Here is a 12,152-nt window from a genome sequence, read left to right as displayed (position 1 = left end):
AATCACAATATTCCACTATTTAATTTATCTACTTTTTAATAACCGTGTTCAACCTTTAAAAACCCTTATATGATAGGATGGAGGTATTAGTCACATTTACAACGGGATCTAGGAAAATTTTTTAAAATTTATTTGGAAAATGTTTTTTTTAATTTTCTCCCTATTTTATTTGGTTGGTCAGTTTTTTAGGTGCACCTGTTTTTCTTTTCTGGAGCATTTGTTATATACGTGAGGGTAGGATAGAGAGGAAGTGAAGGAGGGTGACTAAGCTTTTTAAAATCAAAGAGATAGAGAAAGAATTCAGTAGGGCAGTTGAAGGGACAAGCAGCAGTTTACAAAATACTCTTCCTTTAAATAGCAGGATTGAGAAAATAGAGGAAAAAATAAAATAGGATTTTGACATGAATAGAAGTGCAAAACAGAGAATTACAAAATATAGAAAAAGACATGAATAACCATTCATTTGATTAGAAGACATGAAAAACACAGGAATTTAATAAGAGATAAAAAACACATAGGAAGCTTTCACGAGGTGATCCTCATACTGAAATTCAGCCAAAACTTCTATGGATTCATTAGGAATTTCGTAGGATTCAGTTATATCCAATTCTTTGTTTAAAGGAAAAAAATATCATGTACGATTGAAATCCTACAATTTTTTATATTTTCCTTCAAATCAAAGGAGCCTTACAATTTTATTATAAATAGCAAAGTAGCCGTACGTTGCAATGGAAATAAATAAATAAAAATACGATGAACATCAATTTATTAGGGTTTAATTTTCCTAATTCAGGACCCGAGTAAATTTGCAATCCTAATTAACCATGTTAATTTGTATATCAGTTAATAATTAGATAATTAATAGGTATTGAACTCCTGGTAACTTTTTTCTGGTATCTCGAGATATGTTGGTCTAGCCTACTCTTTTCGAGGTGCCATAGAGTAGGGTGTACGTGTATGTGTTTATAGAAGAGTGGGTGTGTTTTTAAACAGAAAACTACATATTTTTCATACCACCATTTTATGCAAATCTATAATAAAAATCATTGAAAAAAATGCAACAGAAATTATGTATGAATCTAAAAAGCATACCGAAATTGTAAACATTCAAAACTGCCAGAGGAAGAAGGTGCCGATTGCTTTTATAACCTCTATAGCTACCATATTGTCACAACGCCGCACGAGCACGACACAACCAGCGCCCAAGCGTTCTTGTGTTGATGGGTTTAATTAACCGGATGGTTGCTCCCGTGTTCGAGTTGATCACGGAATTACATATATAACTTCCGCGTGACGTTGCGCGCACCTCGCCCGCGTATCGGATGATGGACGGAAGAATTTTGAATACAGGATCACCTATAAATTTTACAATATGTAAAGATTTTAAATACTAAAATTAACTATATTTTGGAATTGACGAGTACCTGCCCTGTTGGAAAGAGACTGCGTAGTTGCAGACTTGCAGTGACATCAACGGTGATTCTAGCAGTTTTGGCAACGAGTTACGGAGTTATCGATCTGGCTGAGAAAAGGCTTTGTTCTAAACTCTCAACTGGTGATCACACGGAATCACTGACATAATCAGAATTGACACCAAATTCCAATAATTTTGCTGCCAATCAGACCGGATCGACCGGATAGCGTTTCTAGAAGAACAAGTGAAGAGCAATTATATGGCTTGAATTTTGACATTGACATGTATTTTCTTCTGTTTTCTTTTTCTTTTTCGTTAGTTAACCTCCGTTATGTCTTTTATTTTCTATTCATCCTACGCAATGCAAACGCTTTTGATTCAGGCAATTGGACCGTGATCTTTGTCTTTTGCCCTGGCATTATATATTACATTGTAATATATTCAGTTCTCGGATCTAAGATCGACATCAAGTTCTTGTTTGATCCACCGCTATTATCACAATATCCCTCCGGTTAGAGCTATCAACGATGAATCGATAATTTACTATCCTTTTCTTTGGCTTTTTGAATGGAAGAAAAGAATGAAACCTACTATGGCTATTGAATAACCTCCTTTCTTTTTTTTTTCTATACGAAACCGTTTGGCCATTTTTTTCTCCGTCTGCCAAATTTTGTTCAGTTCTACCCAATCTCAGTTTTGTCTCAATCTTTATTGAAGAAACGGTTTTCCAGCCGCTACATCCAGGTATCCCACAAAATCATTAAACCTGGTTGTTATTTTGGCGATAGCACTCTTCAGTAGATGATGCCCCACGCTTTACTGCGGGATATATGTTAGATAATGGAGAAATGATGAAATGATTTGAATTGAAATATTATAAAAATGATTTGATAATGATGATTTAGCATGTGTATATTTAGTTTTAGAATGAAATAAATTGTAGATATAATTACTATATGCTTGCATGTTGAGTTTTGTGTGCTTAATGGGTTGATGTGGCATACCTGCATGTAGGTTTTAGGAGTGCTAATAAATATTATACTTGCATATTGAGTTTTATATTTTTAGTGGGCATTAGCTTTATATAAAGAAGAGATACGCTAAAGCACAAATTAATGACCAAGTGAAGACTCGTGAGAATATGAAGCGTGCTAGTGGCAAATTCGTGGAAAGTAGTAACAACTTATGTAGTGTCAAATATTTGAAAGAAAAAAAAAGACACAAAGGATGGGGTAGTAATGAGTGATGGCTTTTAACTAATTTTGTTTGAGTTACTGATGCTCTGTTTATTTCAATTTAAGATTATTGTAATCCTGATTATTGAGTTAGATTGCTATAAATTGGATTACTCAAATCTGTATTTCCACGGGTGTATTCTTTCAGTTCCAGGATGTACATATATACACCGAGCCTGAGAAGAAGGGAGGAGAAGATGAAGGAAAAAGTACACGGAAGGTCCCTCAACTTGTCATCGAGTTACAAAATCATCACCTAACCACAAAACCAGATATATCACATTCCTCAACTTACAAAACCATTCAAGGTAATGCGGTCGTCTGCCTTACCTCCTCCTCCTCCGCGTGCCGTGCGGCGCCATTGCTGTGGCCACGCGTTGTCGTCGGGGTGAGGCGGCGACGCACGGTGGTGCGACCGGCGCGGCCAGCGGCTGGTGAGGGAGGAGCGCAGCGGGGAGGATGTTAACGAACCTGAGGACTAGACGCAGAGGAGTCAAATCTGAACTGGTTGAAGAAAATGAAAGAGCAGGCCCATCAGCGAGGATGACAAGGAGGAGTTTGAGAAGCTCTAAAGCTGAAGCAGTTGAGGCTGCTCAAGAGGTGCCATCTGCAGCAGGACCTTCGCAGTCAACCAGGCCATCTAAGAGAAGAAAGAAGTGATGAGATTGATCTGTGCTTGCTAGTGAGATTTTCAGGGGCACCGCGCCGATCGAGCCGCTTCCTCTACTCCTCCGTGAAGCTCACGCCTCCTCCGGTCAACGCCGTCGAGAACACCATCACGTTCCTCGGCGCCTGGTGGAACGCGGGCCACGGGCCGGCGGCGAGGAGGACCAGGAGGAGGAACGCGCTGAAGGCGGCACAGCACGCGTGGTGGAGCCGGCGGCGGCTTGCGGGCCGCGCGGTCCGGCGGCGGGACGCGGAGGACCTGGTCCTTGGGGATTTGGATGATGTATGTGCTTGGAGACGGCGGCGGCGCGCCGCGGAAGCTGGGATGCAGCGGCGTGGTGCCAGTGGCGGCGGCGGCGGTGGCGGCGTCGTGTCCCGGCGGAGGAGACGAGGACGGCAGCGGTGGCGCGGGCATGGGGTGGACGCGGTCGGCCATGGGGTGGTTGTGAGGCAAGGTGTTCGACGAGTCGGCTCGAGTGGAGAGTAGGAAGAGAGACAACAAAAGAGGGGAAACAGAGAGAAAGATGACGTGTCATACTGATATGATATGTGAAGTCGATATGGGTTCCATGCTGACTCAGCCGCTACGTAGGATAAAACCGGATTTAAAACCATCGAATAACCTATTGTGACCGGTTTTGATTAGTTAAGAGATGCTGGATATTTGGTTTTACGGTTGGAGGATGATTTTGTAACTCAATGACAAGTTGAGGGACCTTCGGTGTACTTTTCCGAAGTGAAATGTTGTGGTCTACATGGGCCTGTCCAGGCTAGGTATTAGCCGCAGGCCATGAGCCCAATAATTGCACGAGCATAATTGGGCCGAAACTTGGCTATTTACATCGAACAAATTTCGGCCCAAAACTTCGACGTACGCATCACAGCTTTTCAAATTCGAAGTTGAGCAAATCATAGGGCCTCGAATTGAATTGTTCACCCAATTTCTGACCTGCGGAAACTTCTTATATCCAATCCAATCAACAAGCTAGTGAACTAGACAAATTTACAACCCAATTCTGTCATGGAGGGGAGGTAGTGAAGATGGTTGATGCGAACACGTTCCATATATATCTCGAGTGACTGGTAATGGAGGAGGAACTTTTGAAGGGAGGTAGTGAGGATGTGCCCCTACCTCCTAAACGGCCCTAGATGTAAAACCATCACAAGCCCCAAGATCCACCATAGTTGCAACGGCTCTCCTCATCGAGCTCGGGGAGGACATTAGCAAGTATAGATGGCCATAAGGCCCGAGGCCCGAAGGCCCGGCCCACGGCACTACTTTTTGGCCCGGCCCAAGCATGGCTCGGCGACCGAGCCGTGCCTGGGCCTCCCCACTGGCACGCTGGGCTGGCCCGGCACGGTCGGGCCGGCCCGGCACGATGGGCCGGCTGGCTAGGCCCGGCACACAAAGTATAGGGACTAAAAATAGACATATATATGTCATTGTCCAAAGAATAGGGACCTTAAATAGATTTATTTTAGCTATTTATATACCACAGCCCAAAGAAGAGGGAGGTAAAATAGACGTTTTTTAGCTGTATATATGTCACAGCCAATAGGAGGGATGAAAAATAGACTTATTCTGAGAAAAAGCACAATGGCCCATCATGCCTACGGGCCGGCCCGGCACGGCCCGAGGTGTGTTGGGCCGTGAGTGCGGCACGTGGGCTGGCACGGCACGGCCCGGTGCGTCGGTCGGGCCGTGCCGGCCCGACAAGCCTCGGCGGCCCACATGGCCATCTATGTTAGCAAGTCAACCTCAGCGATATTGCAAGCAATCTCGATCGATATCCACCAGTAGCTGATTCATCCCACCACCCTTTGTGTCGCTGGCTAGGGATTTCAAAGAGGGATAGAGAAAGTGCAGCATGAGAGAGAGGGAAGTGGTTTTCTCTATCTATTACTTGTCACGTTTGTTCTACTGACAAAGTGTACACCATATAGAAATTAAATACAATGTATATTGGCGTATTCCGAAACTGTTTATAAAAGTAAAGGGGTTTAATTCGTCCAGTGTAATTCGAACTTTTCCCTTTTAGAAGCATGGCGTTATATTTTCTGCTTATTCATTGACAAAAAAAGTGAAAACAGGACGAGAGACATGACGTACGATCAAGGTCATAATTAGCCCCCCTCTTTTTGTCGGTTACAGAGGTTGCTGGCCATGCGCTCATGATCAGTGTATCTAAGCAGGGCCGCACCAAGTGTATGCATCTTTTTGTCACTAGTTAATTATTACTCCTTCCCACTCATAATATAAGTATTTTGGAGGGATATAATTCTTTAAAATCCTTTATATTATAGAACAGACAGAGTAATTAGTACTACTTAAAACAATAATAAAATTTGCATATATAATTAATCATCTGAACTCTGAAGTCTGAAGTAGACGCGAGACGCGAGGTGAGGTGTGTAGCTAGATCCATGGACGTGTACGTAATACGTGTCAGATTTTGTAATGGGCGGATTACGTATTTTAATTTGCGCTGCATATATATCACGACACGAGAAATGCATGTTAGTTGCTCTTTAATTAATTAATTTCCTAAATAAAAATGAATCAATCAAGGCCATCTTTTGCCGGTCGCCATTATACACTGACCTGCAGGTGTTTGATTAGCACTCCTATTCCTATTCCTATAGTCCTATTTGCGATAGCTGCCTCAGCATCTCTCCATCTATGGCGACTCAATGATAGTGATTATTGAGTGTGCCCATTAAGCTAGCATCATGAGTTCAAAATGCAGCCGGAAACAGTTTTATTAATCGATCGTGAGAATATTCCCTCATTTCTGTGTAACAATATCTAAAGTATATTCTCAGCTCATATGTTGATCGAGATAAAAAAAAAGATAAATCCAGCATTTAAATAGTATTGTATACTCAAATTTATCTTTTTTTTAATTAATTAGTGTGTATCACTGTACTCTGTATTGTCAAGTTTTTTTAAATATTTTATGACCATTTGTGTTGAATTTAGTTGGAAAAGATAAACAAGAGGATATCCTCTCGAGCGGTTAGGCACTTAGGCCATCCCCAAGACTGCATACCATTTAGTGTCTATAGCATTAAATATATTATTACATAAGTAAAAATATGATGTGGAAGAGAGTTAATGATGAGAGAGGTAAAAGATGAAGAAACCATTCGCTAGTTTTTTTTTTTTGACAAACAAAACCATTCACTAGTTACCCTTCAATTCTTCAACACAAAGGGCATGTTTAGTTCGTGAAATGAAAATTTTTGGGTATCACATCAGACATTTGATCAGATATCGGAAAGGGTTTTCGGACACGAATGAAAAAACTAATTTCATAACTCGCCTGAAAACCGCGAGACGAATCTTTTGAGCCCAATTAATCCGCCATTAGCACATGTGGGTTACTGTAGCACTTATAGCTAATTATGGACTAATTAGGCTCAAAAGATTCGTCTCGTGATTTCCCCCCTAACTGTGCAATTAGTTTTTCTTTTAGTTTATATTTAATGCTCTATACATGTGTCCAAAGATTCGATGTTATGTTTTTGGGAAAAACTTTTTAGCAACTAAACGGGGCCAAAGTGCTAGCTAGCTACTGCTGCTTGCCTGCATGTGTCTCCATCCACGTATGTACTTAGTTCGCCAAACGCTAGCGTTTGATCGCGAGAAGATTAATTAATTAAACAAAATAGCATTTGTGAACCGCCCAATTGTGTGCTTTACTCTGCACATGATTTATATATAAAAACTGGCTACTTTAAAGATCGACGCACATGCATGGTTTACACTCAACTAATTGGTCCTCTCCATTTGCATTATTGTTAGGTTTGCTATGGCTGTATATAAATCCATGTCGATCATGTTTACACTCAACTAGGAATGTTATAAATGTCCAAACTAAAAAATCTCAAACCATTGATATATTGATCAAGAATATTAATATTCAGTATCCAAAAATTGATATCGATGGGTTTTATTACGAAACAAACTTGCAACATTTTTTCTAAAAAATAAAATCGCTAAAAATAATAGTAAATTTCACTTAACTATAAGTACTTTGGTTAAACTATCACAAAAATATAGAGTTAACATGATGTATCATAAAATTATAGATTTAACTAAATTTATCACAAACTACTTACAGATTTAAGGTGAAATATTGCTAAACTGCATATTTTAAGTAACAAAGTTATCAAAAATTTAATCATAAAATTTGGACATTTATAACTCACACATAACATTCCTAGTTTTGTAATAATTTTATTATTAAATCTGTAGTTTTGTAATACTTAGCCTTAAATATGTAGTTTTGTTGATTGTTAAATATATAGTTTTGTGATATATCATCTTAAATTATAGTTTTGAGTGAAATTTTGATCAAAATATTTGTAGTTTTATGAAATTTACTTAAAAAATGGTAATACTTTGTATTATCAAAATATTTGATAGAAGAAAGAATGCAGAGAGTACTTGTCTGCATGTATCTACTCCCTCCGTCTCAAAAACCCAACCTAATATTAGAGATGATATTTTCTAGTACAACGAATCTGGACAACCTTATGTATTCAAGTAATGCTCTCTTGCTCTCTTTTTTATGAAAAAGGTAGTACAACTCTTCTAGCCTCTGCACTAATTAAATGTCTATACAACTATGTTTACAGACACCCCGTACGATTTGAACTCTAGTGGTTAGAGTTATTTAGTCACAAGTACGATTTCAACCCTAGTAGCATAATTTTCAGCCCTTCCAGCCTCTGGTACTCACGATTTTACCAACGTACCATTGATGCTTTCCCATCCAGCTAATGTTCATACCTTGATATTATAGGTTGGTAAAGCTAAATAGTTTCTTGTGTTTTAATCAAGCTGTGGTTTTATAATTTATATTTTTTTCGATCGATCTGTAACTTTTATAATAATTGGTTGTAACTTCTTGGAAGCAAAGATGGGAATGAATTCCATTATTAAAAACAATCCATCTAGTGCTCATATATTGATCTTTCAGGAACTAGTGAGGTAATTGCCAACCTTAGCAAAGGTAAATTAACACATGCAAACTAAATTAATTACTAAGTTGCCTTTCCAAAACTATGATTGAACGGTCACGTTCTAGGCAGATCTCTGTGCTAGCTAGCTACCGGACAAATAGTGTACAGTAAAAGTACATCTTGGGCATGGATGTTTAATTAGCTCAATCATTGGCAAATTGAAGCAACGAGCCACGTAATTACACACGGGACCAACACCCAACTCTGAAAGGGAGAAGAAACAGACACGAATATATGGCCGGACGACCCCATTATAAAGCTATGCACTGACAGTCTGACACTGATTAATCACCACCATTACTTAATTAATTAATTAATTCAATTAACTGACCACTCAAATATGAAATATAGAACACCATGATCACATAATATATTTACACGTACGGATTTCAGCATCAATGTCTATATATATATTTATATATATCATCATATGAAGAACTTTACATGTTGTACGTGTACCGGCGATCGAGATTAAAGACTTTAATTATCATCACAATCATGTCACTCAAAAGCAGCAAACTAATGCCCGATCCATCGATATCTCTCGATCGATCGATCAAAGGAGAGAAGAGAAATGAAAGAAACTAAACCAAAAAAAAAAAAAATCTTTTGACAACCCAAAAACCTCTCACCAAACATCAGCTATGATCTTAATTACGTACGCGCCGACTTAATTAATTCACACGCGCGTATACACGTTGAAAACTTGACCCGTAGGTATACGTACATTTATACGTAGCAGCATGCTTGCATGCAATTATGGCGCCTACTAATTGATCGGCTGATCATTGCTATGGCTCATCGCTCGCCGTCGGTCTCGTTGCGCCTAATTTGGGGTGGATTCGAGCTTAGCTAGATGGTACTACTCTGTCCCATAAAAAAACAAACTTTAGCTATGAATCTAGACACGCATATGTCCAGGTTTGTAGCTAGAATTGTTTTTTTTTTTACGGAGGGGTAGCTGCTAGCACCAGTTGCCGAGGGCGTGGGCGTCGAAGTGCACCGCCGTGTCCTTGCTGTCGCCGCCGCCATAGATGCCGCCATGGTTGTACGGAGGTAGCTGGTGGTTGTAGCCGTCGAACACGTAATCGGACCACTTGAGCTCGTCCAGCGCGGCGCCGTAGTGGTCGAACGTGGCGGCGGCGGCGGAGGAGGAGGGGGTGGTGGTGCTTGGGCCCAGCTCCAGCCATGGGAGGTGGTTGGTGTTGCCGTACTGCTCGTCGGTGGTGGTGGTGGTGGTGGTGGCGGCGGGGCTTAGGCCAACCATCGAGTTCAGCGTGCTGGAGCTCGACACCGACGGGATAACCGCCGCCGTGGGCGCCGGCGGGGCGCCACCACCGGAGGAGGTGGGGCCGCCGCCGCCGCAGTGCAGCAGCGCGCTCGCGCTGGCGCCGTCCACCGCGAACTCCGCTGTCGCTTGGCTGTACCCGGACAGCGACGACAGCGACCCGTCGCCGCCGACACTCGCGGCGCCGCACTCCGTGCTGTACCGGCTGCCATCATAGCTCTCCGGCGGCGGCTGGGCGCCGATGGAGGACAGGATGAGCTCGGCGTCGCTGAACACCGCCGGCGTGCGGGCGCAGGCGGCGGCGGCGACGACCTCGGCGAGCGGCTTGTGGGTGGCCGGATCGATGCCGCGCTGGCGAAGCTTCTTCTTGATGTAAGAGTTCCAGAAGTTCTTGACCTCGTTGTCCGTCCGACCCGGCAGCTGAGCCGCAATCTGAGACCACCTGATTCAATTCAAGCTGATTAATTTCCTGTTTGATTGATTAATTAGCTAGAAATCATCCAAGCTATAATTAATTAAGAGAAGTAGTTAAATTACTAGTATGATAATCTAGTAGTAATGTGTATATGGATTTGTTTGAGTTAATTACTTGTTTCCTAGCATGGAATGGAGATGGATGATGAGGTCTTCTTCTTCCTGTGAGAATGCTCCCCTCTTGAGGTCTGGCCTGAGGTAGTTTATCCACCTCAGCCTGCAGCTCTTCCCACATCTCTCAAGGCCTAATGCAACCACAAATTGGAATTTCTAATGATATATATCAAATTCAAACTACCAATTAATTCCTACCTAAAAAGGTTCATTTCAGCTCAATTCAGTTAATTAAGTGACATGAAAATTTCGTAATTAAGCACAATTGCACAAATCATGCACAGAGAGAGTAACTAGTATTATGGCACTAATTAAGCTAAATTACATTGTCCATCTTTGTAGTAGTACTAGTGCTACTAGAGCTATGAACTATGTATAGTTAGATATAGCTAGTGAGTGTATATACCTGCAAGCTTGGGGACGGAGCTCCAGCAGCCATGGCCATACTTGGCAATGTGGTTCATCAGCTTCTCGTCCTCCTCCGGCGACCACAGCCCTCTCCTCAGCTTCTTCCTCGCGCCGCCCGCCCGCTTCGCCATAGATGGCCACCACCACCACCGTGCTCAATGTCGCAATTGCCGCCGACGACGACCGAGAGAGAACAAACCAAACCGCCGGCGATGTCCCGACGACGATGGCGAAGACGAAGACGAAAGCTTGAGCTGGGACAGAGGAGAGGGGGGGGGGGGGATGGGAGGGGGAAGAAGACGAGGTATAAAAGGCGGGAGAGAGAGAGAGAGAGAGAGAGAGGTGATTGCGTGGGCGGGAGGCGGGAGGTCGCTCTCAGGTAGGTGGCCATTGTGGTGTGCAGAGTGTTACACTCTCTCTGATGAGTGATGAAGCATCTCATCTCATCATCTTCTTCTTCTTCTCGAAGACTTTCTCTTCTCAGCTCAGGTCTCCCTACCTTAAGCTCTCTCCTCTCTCTCGATCACTTGCTAATATTTTCCACCACCTTTACTAACTTCAACCTATAATAGTACTCACTTTGGTCATAAATGTTTGTCGTTTAATTTAAGACAAGATTTAGGTCCTCTTTGAAACGCAGGATAAGTAATAGGAAAAATGTAGGAATTAAAGGGGTAGGAAATGGAAAGAGGAGCACATTGATTGCACCATTGGAAAAAAAATTAAACCCATGAAAAGTTTCCAAGAAGTCTAACCTTTTGTTTATTTTTCTATGAAATTGATCATAGAAATATGTAATCCTACGAAAATATTCATATCTTGTTCCTACGAATCAAAGGATCCTATGGGGAAAAAATTCCGAAGAGAATTGAATATTTCAAAAATTCTTTGCCAATCCTCTATGTCAAAGGAACCCCTCGATTGATGTTTTGGAACTTTGACCATCACTAACTTCTAAAACAATAATTTAGAAACGTAAAATTAATATAAGTAAAATTGTCTTAAAATGTACCTACCATAATATCATAAGTGTGGGTGGGGAGAGGTTAATATCATAAATTTGTCTTAAAATGCGTAAATCAATAAGTTAATCACGTATTACACACAACGAAGCAGAAAACGGTTGCTTCTGCTGCTAATGGCAGCTTCACCAATTATCTCCAGGGTATGTGTGGTGATCAGGTGTAGTAACCATCCACCCAGCTCATCATCACACTTCGTCAGATCAGCCGTGTTGGTAGGGCTAGCAGCAGCTGCATATGTTGGACTCTTTTTCTGCCTTAAGCTTTTTGCCTCTTATCTATCTTTCTCCTGCTAACATTATGTTCACCTTGACACTTTTGCATCGATCGATCTGCCACTAACTACTGCAGATGCTATTGCTAGCTCTGCATGGATGCATGCCCCTGTTGGACTTTGTACACACACATTCGCTTTGCTTTAGCATCACTTCATTCTCGACCAGTGATTTAATTGGAACGCAAGCAACCGACCAACATGGTTTAATTATCGGTCTCATCTTCTC

The 12,152-nt window shown here is 41.7% G+C and overlaps 1 protein-coding gene and 1 long non-coding RNA gene across 2 annotated transcripts; both read right to left on the bottom strand.

Annotated features, from left to right (window-relative positions):
* Positions 1-2,754: 2,754 nt before the first annotated feature.
* Positions 2,755-3,780, bottom strand: LOC107281540 (uncharacterized). The gene is made up of 2 exons (XR_001547382.3): positions 2,980-3,780; positions 2,755-2,905 (listed from the first exon to the last, which is right to left on the bottom strand). It is a non-coding gene; the product is annotated as an uncharacterized lncRNA (long non-coding RNA).
* A 4,950-nt stretch (positions 3,781-8,730) lies between these two features.
* On the bottom strand, positions 8,731-11,008 carry LOC4344021 (myb-related protein Hv33). Its single transcript, XM_015789991.3, has 3 exons — positions 10,626-11,008; positions 10,221-10,350; positions 8,731-10,073 (listed from the first exon to the last, which is right to left on the bottom strand). Exons 1-3 carry the CDS (start codon positions 10,756-10,758, stop codon positions 9,308-9,310), a joined length of 1,029 nt encoding a protein of 342 aa, XP_015645477.1. The 5' UTR covers positions 10,759-11,008; the 3' UTR covers positions 8,731-9,307.
* Between the last annotated feature and the right edge of the window lie 1,144 nt (positions 11,009-12,152).

This window comes from Oryza sativa, chromosome 7, assembly GCF_034140825.1.
Source record: "Oryza sativa Japonica Group chromosome 7, ASM3414082v1".
NCBI classification, from domain to species: Eukaryota; Viridiplantae; Streptophyta; class Magnoliopsida; order Poales; family Poaceae; genus Oryza; species Oryza sativa.
The sequence above is the reverse complement of the archived record's forward strand: the minus strand, read 5'-3'. Positions and strand labels throughout refer to the sequence as shown.

Excerpts from the sequence above, each read along its gene's own strand:
- LOC4344021 (XM_015789991.3), bottom strand. The coding sequence starts at position 10,758 with ATGGCGAAGCGGGCGGGCGGCGCGAGGAAGAAGCTGAGGAGAGGGCTG. Across the intron at positions 10,351-10,625 it reads CTCCGTCCCCAAGCTTGCAG|GCCTTGAGAGATGTGGGAAG; the intron begins GTATATACACTC and ends TGGTTGCATTAG. Across the intron at positions 10,074-10,220 it reads CATTCCATGCTAGGAAACAA|GTGGTCTCAGATTGCGGCTC; the intron begins GTAATTAACTCA and ends GAATTGAATCAG.